General features: G+C 50.5%; 4 protein-coding genes across 4 annotated transcripts; all 4 read right to left on the bottom strand.

Moving 5' to 3' along the window:
• Positions 1-1,510: 1,510 nt before the first annotated feature.
• On the bottom strand, positions 1,511-3,409 carry LOC128269366 (serine protease 53-like). Its single transcript, XM_053006812.1, has 6 exons — positions 3,403-3,409; positions 3,245-3,342; positions 3,077-3,189; positions 2,396-2,994; positions 1,772-2,334; positions 1,511-1,702 (listed from the first exon to the last, which is right to left on the bottom strand). Exons 1-6 carry the CDS (start codon positions 3,407-3,409, stop codon positions 1,511-1,513), a joined length of 1,572 nt encoding a protein of 523 aa, XP_052862772.1.
• Positions 3,410-18,840: 15,431 nt separating this feature from the next.
• LOC128269364 (pickpocket protein 28-like) lies at positions 18,841-20,301 on the bottom strand. Its single transcript, XM_053006809.1, has 2 exons — positions 19,787-20,301; positions 18,841-19,726 (listed from the first exon to the last, which is right to left on the bottom strand). Exons 1-2 carry the CDS (start codon positions 20,299-20,301, stop codon positions 18,841-18,843), a joined length of 1,401 nt encoding a protein of 466 aa, XP_052862769.1.
• A 2,727-nt stretch (positions 20,302-23,028) lies between these two features.
• Positions 23,029-24,470, bottom strand: LOC128277710 (zinc carboxypeptidase-like). Its single transcript, XM_053016211.1, has 4 exons — positions 23,711-24,470; positions 23,435-23,634; positions 23,290-23,374; positions 23,029-23,226 (listed from the first exon to the last, which is right to left on the bottom strand). Exons 1-4 carry the CDS (start codon positions 24,468-24,470, stop codon positions 23,033-23,035), a joined length of 1,239 nt encoding a protein of 412 aa, XP_052872171.1. The 3' UTR covers positions 23,029-23,032.
• Positions 24,471-25,127: 657 nt separating this feature from the next.
• LOC128277855 (zinc carboxypeptidase-like) lies at positions 25,128-26,603 on the bottom strand. Its single transcript, XM_053016438.1, has 4 exons — positions 25,835-26,603; positions 25,568-25,767; positions 25,421-25,505; positions 25,128-25,352 (listed from the first exon to the last, which is right to left on the bottom strand). The coding sequence occupies exons 1-4, from the start codon at positions 26,601-26,603 to the stop codon at positions 25,159-25,161; spliced, it is 1,248 nt and encodes a 415-aa protein (XP_052872398.1). The 3' UTR covers positions 25,128-25,158.
• Positions 26,604-27,250: the final 647 nt, after the last annotated feature.

Raw genomic sequence — 27,250 nt, 5'->3', positions numbered from 1 at the left:
TCTCGCCACAGGCACGCCCGACAGACTGCCGCCGAGTATCTGATGGGCTTTTCCAGTTGAATCAACGCTAGATCGAAGTATTTTCGCGATCCACGGTACTGCGGATGCACAATGATACGACCGATGGCGACCTGTTTAGCAAACTCGTCGTCGACTTCACTGCCGAGATCGGAGTCTCCGATTCGGATCGTTTTCGGGGCAATACTGCATTAAGAGAGAGACGGAATTAAAAGATAAATCAAGTTCGATTCAAATTTTCCACGAAACATTTCCGAGACCTTACTTGAACTCGTCAACGGAGCAATGTGCTGCAGTCAGTATGAAGTCGTCGGTTATCAGCGACCCTCCACAAAGATAATCGATTTTTCCATTGGGCCGAATCCAACCGATGGCCACCTAAAGAAGGACATCATATCATCAAATGATTTTCAAATGATTTTCGCCATGTCCCTACCATGTGCTGAAATTCACCACGATACACACGAGAGCCCCTATAAACTCCAACTTTTAAATATAATTTTTCTGGCTCCGAATAGAATCTTTGTACGCAATCTGGTGAGATGAGATCATAATCCTGTGAATACTATTGGGAACTGAAAATACTTTAACTTACCATCCATCGATGATCTGCTAAAGTAATCACTCGGAGGATCATCCAAAAAGGATCCTTGTTGACCGAACGCACCAATGATCGTCAGAAAAAGTGATGCAATGAACAGAAATCTCATGATGCTAACGAATGGGCCGAAGCAAACTGATCTTTATGAGCCGTCGACGCCGTTCTTGATGCCACGATTCTGCTGTTGGCGTAACGTTATAGATAAGAAACTGGTTTGGCCGGTACAATCAATCCAAACCTCTGCTGCACGCGAAGAAGAATGAAAGAACACTTCAAGAGAGGTTAAAGACGTGCAAAATAACTTGCTAAAAAACTCCCCAACACGTGTTTGTGTTGGTCACGAATGACCTTCGGAGGAATTCGATCTGCTTTGGAAACTCGCTGAAACAGACATCAATTCGAAAGGGAAGAACTAACTTGCAGAAATAGCTTGTAAAAGATATCTATTTGTTTCGAGTTGTAGCTCACCCTAATAGCTTCGTTCTAAGAATAATCACACACCACAACTGTATGTCTACCGGTTAACGTCTGCTTCCCCTTCTAATCGGGACCATACTAACATCAGTACTGAACCTTCCGTCGTCTGTCTGTGAGCCGTAAACCTAGTACTCGTCTGCCGTAACCACCAAACCGGATTTTCGATAGACATCGTGCATCGTGAGAGCATCGTGAACACCTATCTTCAACCAAACCTATCTGCGGTGCCCGAAGCTAACCTCATCCAACCCAAAATGAAAAAAAAATGCGTTGGTAATTATAGCATAGCACTTAGTAGGCTAATCAAACTGTCATGTTACGGAGCACCAGGGAGAAACAAATCTATGGAACGACTAAAAGCTGCTTTATATGTCTGATATGTTCGTTTTCTTGTATATTCGTTGAATATTTCGTCTAGTCTGTAAATATGAGCGCTTCGTGTCGTCGGTTTATGATGATAGCTTCAATCCAATCGATGTGTGGCGTAACGTCCGTCATAACTAAACTTGATCCACAATCCTTACTGAGCGATGATACTACGCCGTAGATGTAATTGGGATCCTCTAATTTATATTTATCATTGGTCACCGGGGCTCCATAGTCCAACTAGAAAAGCAAAACTAAACACTTGAGAAAAGATCCAAGACCGTTACATCCATTACAACCGTTACTCACCGAACAAAGTCGTGGCACCATGTTGACTTCATTGTGGCAACGAATCAAATCACTACCGCGGAGTCCATCGGCTTGGCAATCTTTTCTGTCTTTAGGAATAATCGAAATGGTTCTGTTCACCAACTCCGATAAGTACTCCGATAGGAACTCTTTTGATAGTCCGTACGCACTAAAAACAGGATCCGTGCTCCATTCGCCGTCTTTACGACGGTTCCAAAGGCAGGATGGGCTATGTACCTTTGGATTGGTGAATTTTGCTATCTTCACGAGAGCGACGTCGTTTTCTGGACGTCCTTGAACATATTTTGGTGACACATAAACATCCTGCACGGCGATACGTTCTTTGCCATCATAAGAGACATACGATGGATCGCCGCGGTTGGTTGTGACACAGGATGCGGACGTTAGCAGATACTGGTAGTCGATCAGCGTGGCTCCACATTCGTACAGGGACAGCACAGTGTCGTCCCAGATTAATCCAAACCGCTGAAGGGGGTTGTCTTTTGCAAAATTAACTGTAGTCGAATTTTGGAGTCGTAAGCAGCTCAAATCTTTTGAACATTCTGAAAGCATTATAGTATAATGGTTTTGGCCGCGGTTTCTAATCCTGTATGATAGGCTTACCTCCATAGGACAGAGTTTGGTTCACCTCTCGTTCGATCCAATCGATGTAAGAACTAATCTTGGTGTAGACTCCTGTCGATCCTGCGGTACACGGTGTACCGAACGATACAATACCAACCACCAGAGGAACTACAAAGCCTCCCACAGTTAACCGTTTCACACCGATCGGTCCACCCGAGTCACCCTCGCAGGTGTCCATATCACCACCGCCCGCACAGAACTGATCGTCTCGGAATCCGTTCGGCATTTGCCTACGACTGGTGACTATTTTCGAGGCGCAACTAGACAGCTCTATCGTGTCTAACTCCGCCCGCATCAACGTTGGACTGCGTCCTTCTCCAAAACCGGTACTACCGAATCCGATGGCATCCATTCGCTCAGGAGGTAACGACGGTTCTTGCCACAGACAAGCCCGACAAACTGCCCCTGAGTATTTGATGGATTCCGCCAGTTGAATCAACGCTAGATCGTAGTATTTTCGCGATCCCCGATACTGGGGGTGCACAGTGATGCGGCGGATTTCGACCTCTTGTGCATATTCGTCATCCTCTTCACTGCCGAGGTCGGTGTCTCCGATTCGGATCGTGTTCGGTGCAATACTGTACAGGAAAAGTTGAAATTGAAAAATTCTCAATTCAAAATTAAATTCAAGCTTTCCACGAAACTATTCCAGGACCTTACTTGAACTCGTCAACGGCACAATGGGCTGCAGTCAGTACGAAGTCTTTGGTTATCAGCGACCCACCACAAAGATAGTAGATTTTTCCATTTGGCTGAATCCAACCGATGGCCACCTGAAGAAGGGCCATTATTTAAACAATGCTCAAATGATTTTCGGCAAGTCCCTACCATGTGCTGAAATTCACCACGATACACACGAGAGCCCCCATGAACTCCAGTTTTTATATATTTATTTTCTGGCTCCGAATAGAATCTTTGTACGCAATCTGTTGAGATGAGATCATAATCCAGTGAATGCTATGGGAACTGAAAAGACTTTAACTTACCATCCATCGATGTTCTGCTAAAGTAATCACTCGGAGGATAATCCAAAAAGGATGCTTGTTGACCTAACACACCAATGATCGGCAGAAGCAGTGATGCAATGAACAGAGATCTCATGATGCTAACGAATGGACCAAAGCAAACTGACTGATCTTTATGAGCCTTCGACGCCGTTCTTGATGCCGCGATTCTGCTGTTGGCGTAACGGTTTAGAAAAGACTGGTTATAAATAACTGGTTTTGCTGGTATAATGAACCCAAAGCTCTTCCCTGCGTAAGAAGATTGAAAGAACACTTCAGGAGAGGCTTCAAGACGTGCAAAATAACTTGCTAGATCCCCGACATCTGTATGTGTTGGTCACGAATGACCTTCGGAGGAATTCGATCTGCCTTGGACAATCGTTAAAACAGTCGTCAATTCTATCTTCGAACGGAAAGAAAAACTCGCAGAAATAGCTTGAAAAGAATATCTATTTGTTTCGAGTGGTAGCTCACCTAAGTATGTTCGTTTTAAGAATAATCACACATCACAACTGTCTGTGCACCGGTTAACGTCTGCTTCTCCTTCTAATCGCGACCATACTAAAATCAGTATTGTATCGTCCGTCGTAACCGGATTTTCGATAGACATCGTTTTGTTTGTTTATATCAAATTCGCACCCTCGTAACGCACCCTCGGGGGGTTGGCCGACTCCAGGGGGGGCCCCACGGTACGCACCTCTATTTATCTTTTACGCTGTGTTCCCCGTGGTACGGCCCCCCCGCGGCTGCAGTATTTGTCACAGTTTGTGCCACGGTCCAGCTGGTGGTAGTAATTTATTGGATGGCTTGAGTGACAGGTTTGAGTGCGAGTTGTGGCCAAGAAGGTTCGTCTTTTCCAATCGCTGGCCGTGGTTAAGTCTCCCGTGCACCGGTGCGGCTGGGTGGCTGGACTAAAGAGGAAATTATTTACACCTATTGTTGGGCCCTTTAATTTATGCGCATTGTCCGCGTGTGACAGTGTTTTATGGTGAACACAACCGTGCCGTGACTGCTGCTGGCCAAGGATTCACCCAGCACGGCACGGGACAGGTCACTCGTCATAGCTCGTAAGGTAGCCTCATTTGCATCGCTATCAGCGCCACGGCCACGTCCTCCGCGCGGGCGCTTCACACGGAAGGTGTCAAAAACTTAATTTAGCTGAAACACGCTGCGCTTGACTGCCCTTTCGCGTGTCGGGCGTGCTCGTTTGCGTAATCTTCTCACCGCTGACCACGAGGCAGCACTCTGACCAACGAAATAAGTCACCGAGAGCCCCTCGATTGCAGCTCGATAGATTGTATTGGAAACAGTCGATCGAATCTCGTGCGAGTCCTTTTTGGAGCCAACTTCGTCGTGGAATTTAGAATCGAATTTTCACTTCCGTCATGGCCCTTTTTGCCACGGTGAGCCCAACCTCCGCCGTCGTTCGGACATAAATGATGGGCCGATGTTATCAATGTATGTAAATTTTATTACCCTCGCATTATCGTACTCACTCATGCGATATGTGAATTAAAGGAAAAACAAACGAGGTTTCCCGACAGAAAACCGAGGGTCCACATGTTTATTGATGTGGTCACACACAATCCGGCCAAATTGAAAGCCAGTGCGTGCCGTGTGTGTGTTGGGAAGATTTCAATTTGAAGAAGCCAGCCAGGAATGGGAATAATTGACATGTGACAAGCTCGCCGCACTGGCCGCAGGCATGAAAGCTGTTTCTTCGTATTTTAAAATGATGTCACTTGCTGGTAACGTGCCGAAAATGTTGAATTGTTACTGAAAGGTTCGATTCGATCTGTCGGGCGCTAAAACGTTGGTTGAAAATTTTTGATGCGTTGAAAAATGGCCTTCCCTTCACGGACCCGGATTTGATTAAGGTTACTGGGCCTGGGACTAGGCCTCCTGCCATCATTGCCGCGTGTCTCGGGGGACCGTTTCTCGGGATGAACCAGGCGGGGGGAGGTAGGCACAAAGTTCATATGCCACGGTCCGGCAAGGATTTTCACATTTCCTTCTCACGCAGCTCGAACGAAGCCTTCGGGCGTTTCGGCTGTGGCCCGTTTCGTTTATTTTTAATCAACCGCAAGGAACTTCATCTCGGTGCCGTGTTCAAGATGTCCCGGGGTCGTCTTCTTCATACGTCAGCCGGAGCCCGAGCTGCCTCGTGATCTGTGGCTGGCTTCTGGATCTCTTTGGACAAATTTTCAGCCATCAGCATCGTCCGAAAACAGTGCCTATTTTTTCTTATGATAAGTTAGTCCCAGGAGACAGCAAGTCCGGACGACGTGCCCGGTTTCTTCCCGGTCGAATCGGGCAAGAGTGGTCCACATAATTTTCATTACTATTTTCCATCAAATGTGTTTCCTGATATCATACGGCAGCGGGTCCGGGCATATTGATAAGGGTAGACCGGGTAGACTGGCAAATATACATTTCCAGGCAGTACATGACTCCTGGCCGGGCCTGCGGACAGTGATAAATCGCTTATTTTAATGTCGTGGATTAGCACGCGGAAGGAACACGGAGGATTGACATACGGACGGCAAATCCATATTTGCACTGGCGATGCTGCTGTTTTGAGAAGGAAAATAAGCGTAGCAATTATTTGCCTATCATTCTTCATTCGCCGAACCGGAAGCACGATTTAATGGGACGCTGTCCATAAGGATATGCGGCGGTTCTCAAAAATTACCGTAACCGATTGGGGCAAGAACACACATTGACTAAAGATGGTTATTAACATATCCTTATGTGACATTACCATACAATACTCGAGATGTCACTAGAACCTCGCCTACTGCGCTATCCTTCGGGCAGTAGGATACCTCTGCCTACTACGTTCATCGACTCACTATAAGCCCAGAAAGGAAAGTATGACCCTACAATTTAAAGCCCTTAATATTGATCGCAAGAGACGGCCAAACCGGACATTCAGTGAACCATCTTAAATGATGAAGGCCACTTGTAGTGACGGTGCTCCTACGATCCAGTAGCCCTGCCAGTTTGTGGTTTCCAGGTCATAGGTGATGCCGAAGATGAAGATGAGTCCGAGGACAGAAGAAGCCGCACGTTTAGGTACAAGAAACAAGGTTATTCAATTAGGCTCAGGCAGCAGCATAACAAGACCTGGCCACTAAGTTTGATCAGCGGCGGATGAGAAAGACCACTCTAACTTAATTATAAGTTTTTCATACAAATTTATGTTTCCGGCGAGGTAGATCTTACATGCCCACACACACACACACACCCACACATGCCGGGCCGCCCGTCCGATGCTGGCACAGATAACAACTCAAGCAAACAACCGGCTCGGCCGTGTGTGCCGCGCCGTGCTATCGTTGCAATTTTTGTCAAGCCGGGGCGAAGGATAACTTTCGGCTGTTCCTAAATTTTCCTCCACTGCGGCAGCGAGCCGAGCCGAGTGTATATATAATTTATTTCATAATTTATCATTACTCCTCCGGCTCCGGATGAAAGCCGTTCATGTTGCTGGATGCCCGGGAAAGGTAGCCCGGGAGTCGTGTACCTCGGCAGGTACGGAGTTCCGTACGAGATTAATGAAAGTGGTCGGTAGCAAGGGTGGTGGGTCGAGGCGGAAAATTCTTGCGTCCAGAGAGGACGCCCACACACACGGGCGGACGAACGGACGGCGAGCCAGGACACGAGGCGTCTCGAATGCGGACAAAGTTATGATTATGATTATGCGGTTTCTGCCTCGGTCTCGGGAAGCCAGGGCCTAGCTCCGGTTAGATTAACGAACGTTGGACGTCCCGAGTCGGCCGAGTTCTTGTGAAAGATAAATAACGTGCGCCCACGCGCGGGTGGGAACCGAGGGCTTTCAGTTCTTTCGCAAGGATCGCCGGTAGACGACGGCCGGGAGGTCGCCTGATGGCTGGATGCACACAAATCAGCATTCACTTAATTTGGGATTCATATCACTCGATTAATTATTAACAAGTTAAATCTGACGTGGCATTGATGGTGAACTTTGATTCTGGGCCCACCGGACCGAGAGACCGAGTGGAAGGACTCCTGCTACACGGCCACTTAGACGGCCGTCGCGGTTTCCCATCCCGCCCCGATCACTGCGGGTCGATAACGGACGGGTTTGGGGTCACTGAACGCAGCGCATGTTTGTGTGTGTTCATTCATCTCCAAGACGCGTCCTTATGATGGACTTTAATTGGACGGACAGAGAATCCACCACCAGACTTTGAATTACCGACACTGATCTGGCTCAGGTTTATTCGGCAACCCGGGACCGTAACTCGACCCAAGAGTTGTTGAAAAATTTGCCGCTCAATTAACACATTTACGGTCCCCATCTTCGCTCCGGATTTACGGTCTTATAATTACTGAACTGAACTGTAAAAAAATCTAGGACAGAAAAAAGTGGCCAGTAACGCGTGCCGCACAAATTTGCGGACGCTCCCACCCCGCAGAAGACGTTGCCACTTCGAGGGTATCGAGAGTCCGTCCGACAACACTTCTCAACCCTTTTCAGAGCCAGCCAAACTCCTTCCGGCTCCCCCGGGACGGTCCGCTGTGGTGTGGTGCAACAAAGGAAAAATTAAGAAAACACCTCCACTGGGACTTGGAACCCCGCGGGGGCCATGTTCCGGCGGACGGCGGTTGGAAAAACCTTGGCACCGCGCTGTCAGCATCAATTAGCACCGGAAACGACTTTTTGACGAGTGGTGGCTCTAATCAAATCGAGATTTCATTTCATCCAGGACCAAGCGCTTCCGGCCACGGAACTCCCGAATAACTTCGGTGTCGAGGGTCAGCCGGAAGGGAAGATTCGGTAGTGGCGGACCAAAGAAGTCGCCTTGAATGCCAATTTAAGTGCCCACAGTCGTTTAACCCGGCACGAAGAGGACGAAGTGAAGGACACTCGTGTATTAAAGATGAGTTTTGAAACTTTTCCTCCCAAAAATATGAATAAAAACTGAAATGGCTTGGCCCCCGACCGTACTTCTTTCTTTGCCCCTTTTTTACTGTGCCCCCCATTACCCGTTGGCCGTAATGGCGGCGATAGAGAAACTTTCCGTGGTGGTGACACGCGAAAATGGCGAAACAATGGGCCAGTCAGTGGCGTTCGGAGGACCAGTGACTTGGGATAGCTCCGGTCGTTTACGCGCTTAATGTTGCTTACGGGACCACATTCTTTTCTACGTGTGTCGTCCTTCGTCGCCGTTTGGCCGAAAAGTTTTATCCGACGGCCAGCATATGAGGATCCTTTCTTATTGACGTCTATTCATTTTTTAGTATTCTTTCGCGGGGCAAGACGTTATCAAATGGCCGCTGCCGCTGTTGATAAGCCACCGCAGGCTTTAAAGTTCACGTTTTCGAAGGTTCCACCAACTCAAAAGTGTGTTCGTTTTTAACGCGAGGTTTTCAGTAAGAAGTTCCGCCTCACGACAATACGCTAAGTGACGACGTGACTCGCCAGTGTCCTTAACGGGCATTTCGAACTGCCATCCTGATCCGACGACTCGCGAAAGAACGTGCGAATATGCGAAATGATTCAGTGGCTGGCCGCCGGCATCTATGGATCCCCTACACCGGTTCGCTGTCCGCCGAGTCCTGGTCCGGCCGGAAGTTGGTGGTTGATATAATAATCCTACCACACGCGTGCGTGCATCATCATCCGGCGCTGGGTTGCGCGTTGCGGGCCGCCGCTGGCGACAAGGACTCGGTGGATCGGTGACGGGGACCGTTCGACGATGGGATCGTTGTGGGAATTTCAAATCTCAACAGGTTCCTTCACTTAGGAAGGAACCGCTCACGCTAGCCCGCCATCTAGTCAACCCGTTGTCTTCGTCAGGGCGGGCCGGGCCGGGCAACTTTATGCGAATCCGTTCCGGTCGTATCCTGGCGAGAAGATGCCGCCACACACACACGGGTGGCAAGTGAAGTGAATTTCTGTCCCGAACCCCTTTCGGCACGGCGCCCTCGGCGGCGACGGCGGAGGCGTTCTTGATGATTTGCTTTCCTTCAACGCGGGCGGAAGATGTCGCTGTCTTGCGGATGTTACGCTGTTGTGGCAAATCCCTCCGGGGGTCCGATACCGTTACGAAATTCGCATACATTTTGGGTATCCGCATCGTCAGCGGGTGTGTGTTCTGCGGTCACTCCAAAAGCGTGGCCCATTCTCGTGGCCCATTGGATTCTTTCTTCCAAAAACACATTCGTAGGCCCTACAAAAATATATACCTTTTTGTGTGTGTGAGAGAGAGAGGCTGTGGTTTTCGGTATCTACTTAATAAAATCAGGTTTTCTTTATGCTCGAAACTAAAACAATCCCCTGGCATTCGGTGGCGGCCAGATCGGATGATGATGATTATGGTTACTGCCGTTTATTGATAGGAATCCGGTCCGGAATCTCTAGCTATGCTCTTTGGCACGTCGTTACCGGCAATCATCGACCAGTGCGGCCATTCCGGGGGCCGAAAACGGGCCAACGGAGACCAATATCTGGTGCGCCTAATCGTGACCAACAAGAGATTAGCGATTTTCTGCAAAGATAGACACTATCGGCGTAAGCTGGTCGGCCGATTTGTATCGTATTTTGTCTGGTCAAACTAACAATTCCAAAGAACCTATCTCCACTTTACACGGTCGCCATATTGGCTAAAAACGTTCGCAATTCGCAATGACAGGTGTCAGTGGCGGTCCTGGTTGAATGGGTCGCTTGATTGTGTCTTAAAAAACAACGCAACCCGGCATCATCAACAGTTGCGTTGTTGCACTCGCATCCGAAGTCACGAACGACCAAATGAGCGAACTGATTCTTCGTGGCAATAAAATTTTGCATGCTTCCATCTGTCGCGGTTTCGAATGGCGGCCACCGAACGCCCCTCCGAACGCCCGATCGATTTCGAATCCCTTGCACTGACTCTCCTAAGCTTGCTTCGATTCGAGCTGCAATGCAGTAGTGCATCATCGCTTTAGTGCGTTCACAAGGACGCTAACCCTCGCTCGTAGCAGCAGCATGTCGCGATGTTGTTCGGCACACCCTTCCTGTGTTGGACACCACAATTGCCACCAGCCAGCCTCCAGCGATCCGATTGCGCGCTCGCCGATGAATGGTGCGAAATTTATATCAATAAATATTATTTATTCACTTGTTCCGCGGCTACGGCTGTTCCAACGAGCCCACGAGAGAGAGAGCGGCCAGCAATAATGTAAAGCCCTCGCCCAGTCCGAGGCCCAGCGGCTCGGAACCGCAACCGATCGGGACGAGCCATCTCTGGTCACATTTGAATATTAATTCAATTATGTCCCTCGCAGGACCATTTTGAGAGGTTCCTTCGCCGCGCTACCTCCCCTGATTGTCGACTTGTGGCTTTGCCGGTTTCCGGAAGTGTACGACAACGACGACGACGACGACGTATGTCGCAAACCGGTGATTAATAATTTACACGCGAAGAACGCCATTGCTGGATGGCTCCTGGAAAAGGACACTGGGCCAGCAGGGCCATACTGTACCGAGCAAACGCAATTATCTTGCGCGTTACGCGCACAATTTTGTGTTTATTTGACTCGCACAGAGCCAAATAAAAGGTCAAAGCGGCGTGAAAATTGCCGAAACATTAACACACAACGAACCCGTTTGACACGCTAACGAGGAACTGTGTCACCCACCCGGAGGGAGGGTCCGTTATTATGCTCCGAGAAGCGAGCAAAATGCTTCATTGTGATATTGATTTGCTGTTCGATTCGTTAGGCACATTATCTGATGTTGATTACTTGACGATGCTGTAGAGTTTTGTATTTAAACGGCCAAAAAAGATGTACCAAAAAGTAAGCAAAGTAAAATGGCCGTCGTTTAAAGCCACGCCGCCGGAAGTGGAGAATGATTAGGATGAGTAGTACATTAAAAACAGAAAAAAAACACCGGGAATAATTTATTAACACACGATTGCACGTGAGATTCATTTCGCGCTCCCCGCAACAAATGACCGTCGTCCGGTGGAGTGTATTAAATGAATTTGTTGCCCTCCGAGCCTGCTTGGCAGGTCTCATTCTCATTCACCGGAATCAACCGGGCAACCGGATTCCGGAACCGTAGGACACACCGTAATTCAATCCGGTTTGGGAAGGATGGTAGGGTTTTCGCCGAACTCCCGGCTCCCCATATTCCGCACCATGTGTTATGATTATTGTGCTAGGAGTTCCCGCTCGCGCCCATCATCATCCTTCATGAGGCCTCTCGTGTGGCCCTCCAGTACCGGCTAGTGCACCCTTCCAGTCGGCGCGCGGCAAGTCCTTCCGGGGCGAACAGGAAACCAAAACGCGGAAAAAATAATGAAGACGTAACCTCAAACCTGCTACTCGCATCATCGCCCGGCTGCGAACGGCCAGTTGGCCATTTGGCCGGGATGGAACCGGATGGAATCACGGATGGGCATCAAATTTTTCTCGCTCAGTTTTTTTTTCCGCTGGTGTGTCCTACGCCAACTGGCCCAAGAGCATGATCATATTTTATTGTTTTTTCCTCGGCCATTTCTCACTCCTGTGCGCGCGGGATGTAGGAGTTGTTTTTTTTGTCCCTCCCTGTCCTCAGACAAATTGGCCATTTCGGTTCGGACTTCTGACTTCTGTTTTTTTTTTGTTTATTGCCCACGCGGCCGCCGGTGCGAGGTTTCATTTTTCTCATCTGTAATCTAATTTAAACATTATAAATCTTATATTTATATGCTAACTGTTCCGATCCCGGTGCGCACTCGGGAAGCGGAAACGGAACACCGCACCCGGCGGAACTCTTTGCACGCGCGACGGGGGCTGTGTTCCGGCACTCCATCGTGGCCACCGTGGCGCCGGGATACACAATAAAGAATAATTTTCCTCTGAGAGTTCACAGGCCGCGCCGCGGGGACACGGCCCACGGAGTTCGTTGGTGATTATTTTAAATTGTATTCCCCAATATTGTGTCTTGGCGTCCGTGAGGAGTTCCTGGGTGACAGTTTTTAATGCATAGCTAATGATTATACGATCCGAAGCGGTTCTCCCGCGCCTCCCCACCGTTGCGTTGCTGTTTGCGATCGTCCGGATTATTAAAGGTGTAAGGAAGTGAAGTTCAAGTTGCCGTGCCGCGAATGCTCCGATCTTAGGCCGCAGTGTTTTGCGGTGCCCCCCAGAACGCCGGCCAGAAAAGTTTGCCCGACGTGAAAAGAAACGCTCGTTGCGTAATTATAGCACGCGGCCACGCGAAGGGTGGACCGATTTTTATACGTCTCCGATGAAGAAGACGATGAAAAGTATCACTCTCCTGTGGGTGATTGTAATTAAAATTTTAATTTAACGACACTTTCGCTGATTAAAAGTTAATTAATGTGATGAGAAGGTGTCGCGTGTCGGCCGAGGTCAAGGAGTGTCGTTAGTGCGCCGATCGCGCTCCCGAAAAAAGGTGGTTCTCTGTGGTTTTGTGCGAAAAACACTCGGAAAAGCGGCCGGATTTTTTGGACGATGAAAAATCGAGACCGCTCGCGGGCGGAACTGGGAAAGCGTGTAACAAAACGGAGGGCTCAACAGTGGAGACGTGCAAAATTAATTTCACTTCCCGTGTAGCTAGGGTTGGTGCCACTGAAGGCAATATATCTTTGAAACAAAGTTAGCTAGCAAACAAAGCCGTGTGGCCAATTCCGGTTGGTCAGCCTTCAGGCGTTTGATTTTTTTTTTCTCTCCGTTCGGAGGAAAGTTGAAAACAATGCCACCATTTTTGGGGTGGCCATAACTCAAACCGTGTTGGTCATCGCCAAGGAGCGGGACCGCGGGAAAAAAAACTAGATCGCTCGAGCTGCTAGGAGTTGCTGTTTTGTTGGGCGATAATTTATATCTCGTCCAGGCAATTGGCTACACATAAATCATGGTCTCAAGTCTCTCGTACGTATCAGATGGGATTTCTTTCACTCGCCGAATTCCTTCGAGAGTAGCAATAGTTGAACGAAATGTCGTACTAGACACTAAGGCGCTGCAATCAGAATCGGAATCGTAGGCTCAAGTCATATGAAGTTTTTCACAGTGTAAAAGATCATTGTTCGTATACTTTGATACCAAAATATTCATCAACTTACAATGTCGTTGCCAGTGAAGTGAGACATTCATCCGAAATATCGTCATTGATGAGAAAACCATCTCACTATGAAAGGCGCTATCATTTCAACGAGGTTGTCAAGAGTATGTTGGACTAAAGACTTGGTTAAACAATTAAATGAAACATATTAAATCAAGACTCTACTAAAAGCTGCACAAGCCTTTTGTTACTCTGGAAAACAAATTTATTGATTTGACTTGCCTTTCCTGTCCTTGCACTGTCCTTTCTCTCTTCAACAAGTGCATTAATAACAAGTAGCAATAATTAGGATTGACAGCGCCACTTAGCGTGAATTGAAATCGAGGGCGGTGCCAGTAACTAACGACCGGACGCACTAGAAGTGTCCCGAAAGGGTGTTGCACATGCAAATACGCACTGCATTCTGTCTCTCTCTAGCTTGCTGCGTTGATGGCGGTTTAAAGTGCAAGCGCAATGACCGCGCAGTAATGCACCCTGTCGGGCGTTGTGACAGTTGATGCGTTAATTGACAGGAACAAATGTTGTGATAATTGATCAGAGATCAGAGAAACCAACGCTGGAAGGATGGTCCCCGGAAAGCCGCCTTCCTCGGTGCCTCGGTGTCGATAATTAGTGCAGTCGCAAGTAGCCTGGCTCCCTATCTGAAAAGCCACCCGCCATTTCCCGGCCACGTGTCGTGCTTGGCAATTATTAGTTCGGGCTACTGCTGTAACCAAGAATCTGTTCTTTTGCAAATCCACAGTCATATTGAGGGAAGTGTGATGGCCATCCTTACACACACTCCGCCTTCCGCCGTTGTGTTCTCCCCCGGGGGGTGGTCCGGAATCGCGTTGCGTTAAATTTATTGTTTTATTGCCACACTATAAAGCAGTCAACCGCTTCGGGCCCGGATGCGAATCCGGAGGAAGGAGACGGAGCCGTACGTTATTTGCAGCCCATTGGCCCTGGCCACGGAATGGGAACCGGGGAATGCCACCGCGTTAAGTAAACAACAAATCTTAAACGGTGTTAGCAATTGGCACCACATGCCTAGAGCCGCCGTGAGCGGTGTTTACCGAGGTGAGACCGACGGTTCGACGAACAAGATTAGCAAACGAGACAATTCGGCGACCCCCCGGGGGACCCTATAACCCGCCGGCTCGGTGAAAGTGGGTAAGTTTCATCGAACTCATTTGTGGCTGTGAGAGCTGGAAAAGAAAAGACAGGTTAGGATATGCAGCGCGCTTCCGGTGCCAAACAACAACAACCACCGATGCCCGGAGTAATGTCATCCGAGCGACGTAATTAACACGTCACAGGTTCGGTTTCGGTGCCCACAGGACTCCCACGGGGCGCGATCCTGGCGGGCAACAATCTTCCGGTGGTTTTAACTGTCAAATTTCATTAGTTCCACTCGGGCACCTACCATCAGGAGCCACCCTGTGCCGCTCCATAGGCTCTGCTATGGTGCGGCCTGCTGAGGATGTTTTTTCAATCTAGCCACCAGCTCTGCATACGCTTGCCGTTTGACACGACACTTGCCAACTGCGTTAAGAGTTTTAACCTCAAAAAAGGACCGGCGACCAAAAAACACATTCTCACACCGCGCGAGACTTAGAAATTCATGAAAACCCCGGGCAAAACTTCATGAATAATCAAGTAAATTTTAAATTGTCTTGCCACCGGTAAAAACGTTTCCCGCGGGACCGGCAAAACCCCGCGCCATATTAGGCGCAGCAGCACACACCCCACACACAGTGTGTGTGTGGGCCGCCAACATCAACAAAAAAAACAAAAAAAAAACTCTCAAATACTTACCGTTACTCGTCACTTGTTTCGCCACCGTAATCCGGCGGTGAGGATCGCCAAAGCGGAAGCGTGAAGTCCGTCCGGAAACTGATACTCCAGCGCCCGTGGCAGAAACCCGAAGCGAACCGAAAAAAACATGGCCCCTCAGAAATAAACCGCAGTAAAAAAAAGCGTGGAGTCGAACCACGCACCCCGGCCCCGGACGGATTTAATAAGTGAACGGGAAAAAGAAACTCGCCCGGCCGTGGAAAAAGAAAGTGAATAAAAGTGAATAAAAGTCCGGCCGCTGGGACGAAGGAAAAAAACACAAGAGAGCAACCAATTTCGAACAAATTGTCGGCTCCTTGTCGGTCAAATATTTGCTTTTCGCTGATTGAATTGCTTTTGTTTTTGCCTATGTGCCCCTCCCGTGCGCCCCGCGAAGGTCTCCTGTCCGGTGGGCGAGGTCCTATCCGGCTGGCTGGCGACGGTTTTCTAAATTCTCGCCCGCGGTGGCCCGAAGGAACGTCCGTCAAAGCTGTCACGGGAGACCACCACCGGGAGTCCTCGAGCGGGGAGTCAATTTTAACAAATTACGCCGCAGATTGACGTCGTCGTGGTCGTCGTCGTAGTCGCGGTCGCCTCGCGGTACACCTGGCCCTGGCAAGGATCAGAATTAGATTGGGATTTCCGAATCGGCCCGCCAACCGTAAGGAGAGCCAACAAAAAACCCTGCACCCGCCCTGAATCGACATTCAGAGCCGCCGGCGAATGTCAGACCGCGAGGCCCACCGCGGCGCATCCTAATTGAATCAGATCCGCGAATTGAATTATTCTTCGCCGCGGTCGGATGGGAATATTTGTCATTCTGCAGATTCGCGGTTTTACACAATATCTGCATTCCGGTGGCACCCGCCAATGTCCCGGGCATCGGGATGTGGTCCCGGGGAGAACTACTAAATCGGCGGGATGGCAAGCTGGCTGGCGAAGAAGTGCCGGCAAACTAGACGCGAAATTCGTGAACGGAATGGAAGAATTGCCGACGCCGCCGCCGGAAGGGTGGAATCCCGAGGAATTGCACCTCCCCGGGCAAGGTGGTAGACTCTAAATGAGCCACTGGCGCACCGAGGCATTATCGAGGGTAAGTGAATTATGCGCTCAATCGGGCAATGAACCTTCCCTAAAACGGTGAATCGCATAATCGAGTTTTTGCATTACACAGCACACGACGAGGCCCGAAATGTCGGAGGCAAATCGGATAATTTCCTTTGCGACTTTCGGGGTGAATGGCAATGATTTGCATAATTTCTTTAACCGTAATGATTTAATTGAACCATCACGCTGGTGGAGGCATTTTAATGGGAGAAAAGCCGTTTTGTTAGCCGGGTGCGGCTTAATTTATGATTGATTTTTATTTGTTTAGAGTAATTGCACTAAAAATTAACTTAAAAGTTGAAGCATAATGCAACATACGAAATGTTTTATGTTCACGGCGTATTGTGTAGAGTGAGATGGGAATTTTCACTTGGCAACAGTCACTTTTGAGCAGAGGTTGCTGTGATTTCACATCATTGATAGATATTTGGCAGCTTGACCAGCTTCGTTCCGGGGTACTTGGTGATCACTCCGTGTTGATTTTAATAAAGCTTTATTGTTAACCATTATTCCATAAAAGGACTAAATAAGTACTAACCATGCTATCTTGACTAAATTTCCAGCAAATAAAACTGTCCACGCTCCTTTCGGCGGACGTTGTCCTTCGACGGGCGCCGCCATGCTTTGATGACGGCAATTTAAAATACAAATACAAATGAAATGTTTGCGGTCAAATTCGGACAACTCCTTCCCGACGTCGTCGTCGTCGTGGTCGTCGGCTCCTGAGGCAATTTTCCTCTTGACCAAACAACGAAACGCCCGCAATCGAAATTGCCTTTGGGCCACCACGTCTGCCACCAAACCCGGAGCATCTCCTGAGGAGTCAACCCGTTCCGTCGGTCGCGGTTCACAGCTGCTGGCCGGCAGCCAGCCACCGGCCTCTGTGTTGTTCTGTAATTGACTTTCACCGTTCCGTGCCAAGTTTGCGTAACCCGTGGCGCAGTGGGATCGCACCGTTTCACCCCGTGTGTGCCTCAAAACCATGAAACGTATCCTTCAAACGGAATCTTTAACTTAACTCTTCATCCGGCGGCCACCCGAGGCCCGGCCGAGAGAACTGACCCACGGCACCGCAGCAGCAGCAGCAGTAGCCATCCCCCGTACCGGAGGGAATTGCGACATGGAATTGTCGAACGCCGGGACATGTTTAACTTTCGCAGCTCGTCAGTCGACGTTGCCCTGGCCGGCAAAGTCGAAGGATACAATTTATAATAAACGAGATGTCCGTTTGTCCGACGAAATGAGTTTTCTCCTCGCGTCACCAGGCTAATTTCCGACTGCCCAAGCTGGTGGACAGAGCGTGGATCCAGCGTCGCGGGGCTCCCAAACACTTACCGGAAACCCGGGGGCGGATCGCAACACGTAGTGGCGCAAACCCATAATCCAGTTCCCCACATAAACAGGACAACGAGTAAATTGAGATTTATGCACTGTCTGTGGTTCAACCGGTTCACCATCCGGATTTCGGATGGCGATACGCACGCACGCACGCACGCACGTAACGAGGACAATTTTTCGGGGTTTTAGGCGACAGCCGAAAAATCCACTTCATTGACCGGGGGCATCCTTCCGAATGGGCCCTTCGGCAGAGAGGGCCAAACCCGAGTATCGGAGTACCGGAGCGGGCGAAAAAGGTTATAAAATTATTTATTATCCTTATTACTTTTATGCGCCCACAAAAATGAGGCGAGAGGTCCGACTGGTCCCCGGTCCCTTCCACAGCGCACGAGGGCCGCGGGCCATCCTTTGAAGATGAAGAGGCAGCAAATGTAAGTAAACCCTACCGAGGACGAGGCAAAAAGGTCACCCGTCGTCGTCGTCGTCGGTCGGTGGTGCTTTTATTTTAAAATAAATTTAATGTTAAAGGGTTTTGGCCAAAGCAGCCAAAGCCAGTCTTCTGATGGCCTTCGCTCCATATGGTGCGCACTCACACTCGGGGTGGCACATTTGCGCTGCTAACGAGCAATCCGAGGTGTCCGGTCCGGATGATACCGAGAACCGGGGCCGGCGATCGGCTCGCGACCGAAGGAACGAACCCCGGGAAGGGGTTGGAGGGCCGAGACCAGCAAGGGAGCCCGCGGCGGGCTGCGGGAAGGTTTATTGATATGGAAGGACGCGCGTCATCCATTAGGCTGATAACGAGTTTTGATGGCCAAATAAAAGGCTCGGCCCTTGCCGGTGAAATGCGGTTGTAAAGCAGCTGATTTGACGTGGCCGTGTGCGTTACTGCGGCTAACGACGTGAAAGTGGCCTAGTGAAAACCCCTGTGCAGTGAAGATTGGCTTTTGAAGCTTCATCCACATCTGATTTAAAAGGTTCCGGCAAAACTGATTAATTCTGCTTACTTTTTTTCGAGGGTCATTAACAAAATCTGGACCTATATTAGACCTTCCTGTTCTTTATTGATTGCTTCATCCGTTTCACGACAGGGCGGGCTTTAGGAGGCAGAAAAACAGTACCTCCAACAGTGACACCACGGAAACACCCAGCAGCAGGGCCATCAGTCCACCGACGTCGGCCACAAAGTCTAGCAACCCGTACCGGACGCTCCGCACCGAGGGATAGAAGTGATCCTCGTCAACCTCCACCAGGAGCTCCGCGGTGAGTGAATCCGTTTCGTTGGTCACCGCCAAGTATTCTTGGAGACGCAAAGTACTCGCCTCGTAGCTGTATCCATAGTCTAGACAGGCCGGAAGACAGTTGCAGGCCCACCGGAAGTACTGAGATCGTGGAATGGCTTCGGCACGCATTTGAGCGATCGCATTCTTATCGAGTACCTCGTACGGCCGGTAGTTGGCGCTGGCGTTGCAAACGGCCGTATCGTTAGTCCGAGGCATATGCTCCAGGACACAGCCACGTTTGTTGCGGAACATTCCCGCCTGGCACTCAAGTTCACAGTTATTTTGCGTGTAGATGGCAAACAGCTTCAGTGGGTTTTGTACCTGCCGGTAACACCCGGTAGTGTGTGCGGAGAAGTACCTCAGGTATCGCTGAGTTCTGGTCAGGCTCGGGAGAACCTTCAGCTGAACCTTCGTTCCGATCACCACCGGAACGGGTTTGGTGGGCTTGAAAGGAAAATCGATCGGTGAATGAATGTGAACGTCGACGGCAGGACTGGCACACGGTTCCGTGTCATTCTGGCCATTGATGAGCAGTATCCGCAACCGGTACCGCCCGGAAACGTCTTGGGCCACCCTGGGATACTGCTTCACGAGGACCGTCTGGCCCGGCACTGGGTGTTCCCACCGAAAGTCCCAGTTCTCGATCGCCCGGCTACCGTTCGTGAGATATTTCGAGTTGACAACACTACAATGCAATGTAAATGTATCATCAGCATGATAGAATCCTTTAAAAAAAACAGCCTACCTCTGGACATTGAAGAGCTCCTCCCCGGTGACTCCATTGAAGGTGTAGCAAAGACCCCTTTCGGTCCGCACCGCATCCAGCACACTTTCGCAATCGCTCGTACACGCGTCTTGCCAGCAAATTAGCTCACAAAACTCTTCCAACCTTGGTGTGGCTTCACCTGAGCAACCACCTCGGTGCTTCCGAGGGCAAATCGTAATGGCCGGGAACGGGACACTCCAGATGGGCAACGGTCTCTCGGCACGCACTACAAGCACATTCGCGGTGGGGTCTCTAAGGCGCTCAAAGTTTACCATCACGATGAATCCGAACAGACCGGTCAGGCAGACGGTCACACCAAGCCACAGGATCTTGAAGGAAGTGCGCCACTCCGGCACCAACACGTATCGGAGCAGCGCCGACGAGCTGTTCCGTAGGTAGTCCACCAGAATTCCCGTCCCGTCATTGTCCGGCTTCGGTGGGAGGACTGGTCCTTTGGAGTGTTCGTTCTCTTGCAGCGCAGCAACCTTCACCATCGCTGGGCAGCAGCAAAGTTCCGCGGACTCGGGCGGAATCTAGGCAAAAGGACTCTGCACAGCACAATGACACGATGATGGATGACTGTCGACATTTCGGCACACCCTTGGGCGAGTGCTCCGAGATCTTATCTGCTGGCTCCTGGGTGAGCACGGTTCGCTCACATATAGGAGTGGTTCATGCTAATTAGGATCGTAAAGGTAGGTGACATAATCCAAAGGGTTTTTTTTGTCATTCGGTGGCCACTTCACACACCCAACTCCGGGTGGTTCCAGCTTTGCTGGGTGAGCAGTCTGTTTGCAAAACCCCAAAATTGTCGGTCGATCGATAAGTCCTGCTTGGCATGATTCATACTCCACCGAAGGTCCAAGACCATAAGCTCCCCCCAAAACACGGTCGGTTCCTTCTGATTTACTGAATCATTAATAATTCGATCATCGATTCATTAATCAATGCTCTGACATCAGGCTGATTACCAATTTTGATGTCCATCGGGCGAACGATTGCAACGAAGGAGTCTCGATTGGCGTCGTTCTGGACCATTCGAACCATTCGTTAATGGCGAAATCTTCATTTACTCTACTCACTGGAAATAACATTTCGTTTGACATTTGAATACAGAAGAAATCCAAACAAGGTCTACTATGGCTACTAGGATCACCAATCAAATAGGTGGTCCAGGAAAACCCAATCTAGTTGGCGCTTTTGACCAAACTGACGGGACGGGTTGATGATCTCTCGTTGATGAAGTTCGTTATCCCACACCACGAACACGATGGAACACATCATCTTGGCATCGCCCTCATCGTTCGAGTTGTGGCCAGTTCTTTGAAGAAACTGTTTATCTTACACCCAAGGCACCGGCACCGGGTTCGCCGAATCATATTCCGACCGACGTCCTGGTGATGGGCGAAAATGCAATTTCAGATCCGAATTCTTTGCGCGACCTCTGCCACGACTGACGGACTACGACGGAAGACCGACGGATCCCTGTGCCGGTAATGAAACGATTCCGTTTCGCCTCCACAAGAGTCCGTGGGGCGAGTGCGAGCTTAATTTCTTTCCCGCCAGGCAGTCATTTCATTTACCGTCCCCGCCCTCCCCGGGCTGCCGGGAATTCATTTGGGGCGGCGGTTAATCCGGTGGGAAATTTCTTTGCAATTTGTTTAACGCGCCCCGGCCGCACGGTGGTGGGTATGGTTTAGGCAGAGCGCGGAGCTGGATGCTCGCCCCACCACCACCGTGAACCGTAATTAAAACGAGTCGGGTACGTCGCGCGTATATGGAACGCTCCATTTGTAGGATGAGCTCACACGTCGCTTGTCGCCCGGCCGTAGAAGGGGTTAAGACTTGCCTGCTCGGGCAGGAGCAAGGCGAGTTCATTCATCATTGCGAAACAGCCGGGGTAAGCCAAGCTGTTGTGATTTTCGTACTCTTAAAGAGCCCAACCCCTTACCGAGTAGCCCAACCCGGGGCCCGGGGAGCCCGAGGTGACGCTCAATTCTCACTCGGATCATTTATATTAATGATGAAACCATCCATTTAAATTATTAACCAAACCGCCATTTGCTTTGCATATATACGACATGTTTAGTTACTCCACCCGCCCAGCCGTATCCCGTAGCCCTTTGCAAAGAAGCCGGGGGAATCCCGGGAGTTCCATCGATTTGTTGGTGGCGTTGAGGCCAAATCTCGGCACCTATATGAGTGGGGAAGTTTTGGGACATCAAACTCCTGATCTGGATGGAGGTCGAAGTTCGTGACGATTTCAGCGAAGCTCCAGTGGGAATGGAACGTGACGTAGGGACCAAGATGCCACCGCTACTTCTGGCCTCTGACAGGGAATCGATAGGGGTTCCGTTTAAAGGTGCCTTCAGACTTCTGTACTGATTATTGAACGCCGGCGTGGTTTCAGCCCTATCATAATATATTTTCTTTAGTTTAGAACTTTAGTTTTAAACGTCGGAAAAGACGAGTAACTTCCTTCGACACTAGAAGCCCAATGGGCGTGTGCAGTTGAGGACATTTTTCGGGATAACAGTAATACCCACCTTATCGAGGCAATGCCTGGGAGTTCCGAGAGGAAAAGAAAAATGTCGGACCTTTAAAACGCCCGAGCCCGAGACGGTTCCGAGGACAGCCTCCTGAGCTTAAGACAGCCCACTGTCTGCCGGGAAGAAATAGAAAAAACCTCGGACCGGAACACTTGACTAGTTCCTTCGTCCTTCGCGCGGGAAGCACATAAAATATTTAGCAGGGCGGAGATTTGTCCAGACTTCGTGCAAGGTGCCAGTGTACATAACACACACACAGAGTCTCTCTCTCTCTCTCTCTCTATCTGTCCCTGTTCGGCCACATAGAGCCCCCCGTTTGGCCCCCCACCGGGTCCAGGCTGCTGGGAAAGTGATTGGCGTAGTGCTCCCCGAGAGCGGGTGTCGTCGCCAACGGACATGCGCGCCAGCTAGCCAGTAAAAAGCTTTCACCTACATTTCCGGCCACCACCGCCGTCTGGCTATTCGCCCAGTTGGGGAGGGCGCGGCATTGAAGTGGGATATCACACTGTTGACGGAAGTGGTGATTTGTTTCATTTTTTTCTTTCATTTAGTACAACGAGGCTCTCTCCCGTGGCTCTCTGTGGCGGATTAGAAAATGGCGACTGATTGGCGGAAGTTTTGGCTTCGGTTTGAATTCTAAGCGGAAAATCGAAAGTATATTTGCGTCCACGCGTCCTTAGTGATAGCCATAATTGCGGCCTTCCTCAAGAATCACCACGATCGAATCGAGCGTCTCCTGGGCCGTGGGGATAATCTGGTCCGGCGGTAAAGCGAACCCGTACCGTCCGAGATCGCGCAACTCGTACGCGTAGACCAGTGGCGTCCGCAGGACTCCCTTCACCCAATCGATACTACCTCCGGAGGCAACGTCTGCAACAAGAGGCGACTGATTAGTGTTACGGCGACAGCGAGCGGAGTGACCCCAGAACTTACAAATCGCTTCCGCAATGTTGCCCACTTTATAGCTGGTCCCGAAACGCTCCTGCAACTTACTGATCGCCTTCGTGCCAATCGCCACCTGATAAAGAGTTGCGCCAATTAAAGTCTTATCACCCCGTTAACACCGGATGGGACCTACCGTTTCGACGTAGTTGTCCAGACGGGCGGTCGTGTGACCGTAGGGGATGAGCAGGAGCTGCGAGTAAGCATGGAACGCCAGGTAGGTGCTCATGTTGTCCAGCGTAGCGATGTAGTCCGCCAGTTGCCGAGTTTCGGGCTCCGAGAACGCGCTGGGTCCGGCGAAAGTGTCGGAACAAGGAACACTGGAGGCACCACCCTCTGCGGACGATAGAAGTTACCGGGTTAGCCGGACCGGACCGGAATCTATTCCTTCGCCGGGTGGGTTAATACTTACGCATAAAGTTGTATCCCCAGTTCCGGTTCGGATCCGCTCCACGGCACAACGAGCTGACCTCCGAACGCGTCTTCCGCCACTGGCGGTCGGTCGTGTGCGTGTACTCGTACCCATCCGGGTTGGCCACCGGGAACACGTACCAATCGAAGTTCTCGGCAATCTGGCGCACGCTGGCATCGGGGGAGGTGAGCAGCTCGTTCAGGACCCAGGTCACCGTGGCCCCACTGACCCACTCTCGGGCGTGAATCAGGCTCTCCATAAACACCGCCTTATTGCCCGACTTGTACGACACTTTCACCCCCCGGATGGGTCTGCCCTCGTAGGAGTTACCCACGTTCAACGGCGTTACGATGCCCGGGTACGTCGCCACCAAACCGTCCAACCAGGCATAGATAGCGTCGGTCCGATAGTACGCCGTCCACCCGAACGTGTCCTTCCGGTGGTCGGCCTTTGATTCGGCGTCGAACAATTGCTGCAGATCTTCCACCCGGAGGTCCACCCGAAGTCCATGCTTGGCGCGAAGCTCCGAAAAGTGTCCTCGCTGGTGCGGGGGGACCACAAGCAACACTTCGGTGCCGACCCTGGCCGGTTCACTCCAGAACCGATATCCATCGGGTTGGGCTTCGATCGCTTGCAGTAGCTCCAGTTGCCGGTCGGTTACGATCTGCACCGCGTACAGACGGTAATTGTCGTAGCGGGCCTTCTCGGCCGCGGACGTTCCGAGCAGGCACGCAACGAGGCACAGCAGAGCGATCTTCATGATGTGGGGACTGGGCATACAGGACTGAGCGATTTTGGACGATTGGGCCGAACTTTAAAGCGTCAAGATTATGGGCGAGGAAAATCGGAACCGTCATTGTCACGGGTATAAGTGGGTATTTCAAGTGGCTGATAAGCAGATAATCTGGCCGCGGCAAGTACAAAGCAAGAGCCACTCATGGCAATAATCATCGGAACGTATAAACGTTCGATCGCCGATCGTAAAATGATTTTTTAAGGTGTTGAAGCCATAAAGAGAACAGAGCTTGGCGTCCTTGTTTTGTGGCCCTCCAATCTTCGGTGGCACCGGGGACTTCTAGGGGGCAATTATGCATAAATGTTACCATAAATTATCCGAATGTACACAATTATCCTACTTCTAGCCAAGTTCCGTTTTTTGTCCAATCGCCAGGGCGTCAATCAGTCAAAATCAAGGGACGCCGGGACACAATTAACCCCGGTGTCGGTGTGTGTGCGGCCAACCCAACTTCATTTCACCAAAACCATAGGCAACCAGGGGACCACCCGGAGAGGGGGCCATTTGGCCTCACATATGTTGACTTCTGAGGGCGACACCACAGCAGACCCTCTCGAGAGGGCTACTCCAGCAAAAAAGCGGATCATTAATCATAAAAATCTTTGCCTTTTTTGCCTTTAACTTCGTTGGCCAATTTATTCCGATTCGTGCCTTAGTGGTAACCCAAGGCTTTGCCTTCCTCGAGGATGACGATGATCGAGTCAAGAGTTTCCTCCGCCGTCGGGATGATCTGTTCCGGTGGTAGCAGGAACCCGTACTCGCCGGTATCACGCAGCTCGTACGCGAACGTCAACGGAGTCCGGAGTGTTCCCTTGACCCAGTCCAGGCTGCTGCCGGAGGCTATATCTAAAAACCGGGAATCGATTCAGTGTGTGGCACTCCAAAAATAATCACCCCGCGGTTCGAGTACTCACAGATAATTTCCGCGATATTGCCCACCTGGTAGACGCTACCGTGCCGCTCCTGGAGCTTTGCGATGGCCTTCCGTCCGATGTCCATCTGGAACGGCGAAAGGGCTCATGAACCAGATAAGCATGGGAACCGCGATAAGGCTAACTCACCAACTCATCGTAGTTATCAAGAGGCTCCCTGGTGTGACCGTACGGCACCATCAGCAGCTGGCCGGACGAGTGGAAGTCAAGGTACGTCGATAGATTCGGAATACCGCCGATATATTGCGACAGAGTGCGGGTCTCGATCTCCGAGAAGGGAGACGGTCCCGGCCAGGTGTCGGTGCACGCAATGGGTGAGGTGCCTCCCTCTGCAAAAAGGAAGTAGGAAAATTACTCCGTATCGACCCACCGTACGAGGTTCCGCCGAGAACTTACGGTTAAACATGAAGTCCCAGTTACGGTTCGGGTCCGCCCCGTAACACAGGACATTCTGCTGCGAGCGGGTCTTGCGCCACAACCGGTTCGTGCTGTGAGTGTACGCGTACCCATCCGGATTGGCCACCGGCACGATGTGCCAATCGTAGTTCTCGGCAATATCGCGCACCGTGGGGTCCTCCGAAGTGAGCAACTCGTTCAACACCCAGGTAACGGTCGCCGCACTGATCCACTCTCGAGCATGGATCGTTCCCTCGATGAAAATGGCCGGATTGCCCGCCTTATAGGACACTTTAACCCCGCGGATCTGTCGCCCTTCGTACGTCTCCCCAGCCACAATGGCACTAACAACGCCCGGATGGTCGGTGACCAGCGTGTCCAGCCAGTCGTTGATATCTTCCAGGGTATGATAGGCGGCCCATCCGAATGTTTCACGTCGACCCTTCAGCTGCCGGTCGATGACATCCTGCAGGTTTTCGAACGCCACCGAAGCCTGCAGGGCGAATCGCTCGCGGAGCTCTGCGAATTCGGCCGACTTATGTGGAGGGACCACTAGCTTTACGGTGCTATTCAGGTGCACGGGATCGCTCAGGAAGGTGTAACCATCGGGCTGCTGTTCGATGAGCTGAAGCAGCTCCAGTTGATCCTGGCGGTCAATCGATAGCTTCAGGACACGATAGTTATCGTAGCGCGCCGGTTCGCCCTCGACTACCGACGAAAGGGCTGCCAGAAGGCAAACCACGGTTGCGACTACTCTGGACGGTGCCATTTCGGTGACTGAAACCGTGGCGCCTCTCGAGTGAGGTTTGTGAGGTAGGTCCCACGGCTCTTATCGGTTTCTTGTAAGATTATTTCCCGAATGCATCTTTCATTATTAAATTGCTTTGCGATAGTAAGACTGACGGCACTAAAAAAGGTTTTGAGATAGTGGAACAATGGAACAGGCCATTGCGTCAGATAAGCCTTCGGGTGGATTGAATGAAGGTTTCGATGAGTGATTGAGTTGAACTAAGAACCCTTGAGAGGATGGCACCGAATAGTCTATAACAATGCCAATCTAGTTGCCTTTGACTTTATGCTGCCGGTAACTTACCCCATCTTCGCAAATTTCAATGACTGCTAGACCATAGTTTGAAGAAGCGGAGTTCAACTTTGACAGGAGTGTTCCCTTGTTGTCCCCAAAAATCACGAAAAGAAAACTCAAAATAATCTTCCTTTCTGGGTTTTAAAAGTCCCGAATCATGTGTGCCTCGCAAACTCCCTACGCGGTTTAATCGACTGCTTCTTCCACATCCACTCGCGGCCACTTATCTTATCGTCAGTGCCATTTGAAAAATTTTACAGTAAATTTTGTTTTCCCGCACGGAACGCGGCACGGAATGCTTTTAACAGCGAACCCTGGAACCTGGGCACATC

The sequence above is a fragment of the Anopheles cruzii genome, chromosome 2, assembly GCF_943734635.1.
Source record: "Anopheles cruzii chromosome 2, idAnoCruzAS_RS32_06, whole genome shotgun sequence".
Taxonomy (NCBI): domain Eukaryota; kingdom Metazoa; phylum Arthropoda; class Insecta; order Diptera; family Culicidae; genus Anopheles; species Anopheles cruzii.
Note: the sequence above shows the minus strand (reverse complement) of the source record. Positions and strands in the feature narration are given on the sequence as shown.

Coding starts and splice junctions, on each gene's coding strand:
- LOC128269366 (XM_053006812.1), bottom strand. Junction 3,190..3,244: donor GTGGTGAATTTCAGCACATG/GTAGGGACTTGC, acceptor GCCCTTCTTCAG/GTGGCCATCGGTTGGATTCA. Junction 1,703..1,771: donor TGGTGCCACGACTTTGTTCG/GTGAGTAACGGT, acceptor TTGCTTTTCTAG/TTGGACTATGGAGCCCCGGT.
- LOC128269364 (XM_053006809.1), bottom strand. CDS start 20,301: ATGGTGAAGGTTGCTGCGCTGCAAGAGAACGAACACTCCAAAGGACCA. Junction 19,727..19,786: donor GAGCTCTTCAATGTCCAGAG/GTAGGCTGTTTT, acceptor ATTGCATTGTAG/TGTTGTCAACTCGAAATATC.
- LOC128277710 (XM_053016211.1), bottom strand. CDS start 24,470: ATGAAGATCGCTCTGCTGTGCCTCGTTGCGTGCCTGCTCGGAACGTCC. Junction 23,635..23,710: donor CTGGGGATACAACTTTATGC/GTAAGTATTAAC, acceptor TATCGTCCGCAG/AGGGTGGTGCCTCCAGTGTT. Junction 23,375..23,434: donor TGGACAACTACGTCGAAACG/GTAGGTCCCATC, acceptor ACTCTTTATCAG/GTGGCGATTGGCACGAAGGC.
- LOC128277855 (XM_053016438.1), bottom strand. CDS start 26,603: ATGGCACCGTCCAGAGTAGTCGCAACCGTGGTTTGCCTTCTGGCAGCC. Junction 25,768..25,834: donor CTGGGACTTCATGTTTAACC/GTAAGTTCTCGG, acceptor TCCTTTTTGCAG/AGGGAGGCACCTCACCCATT. Junction 25,353..25,420: donor CAATATCGCGGAAATTATCT/GTGAGTACTCGA, acceptor CCCGGTTTTTAG/ATATAGCCTCCGGCAGCAGC.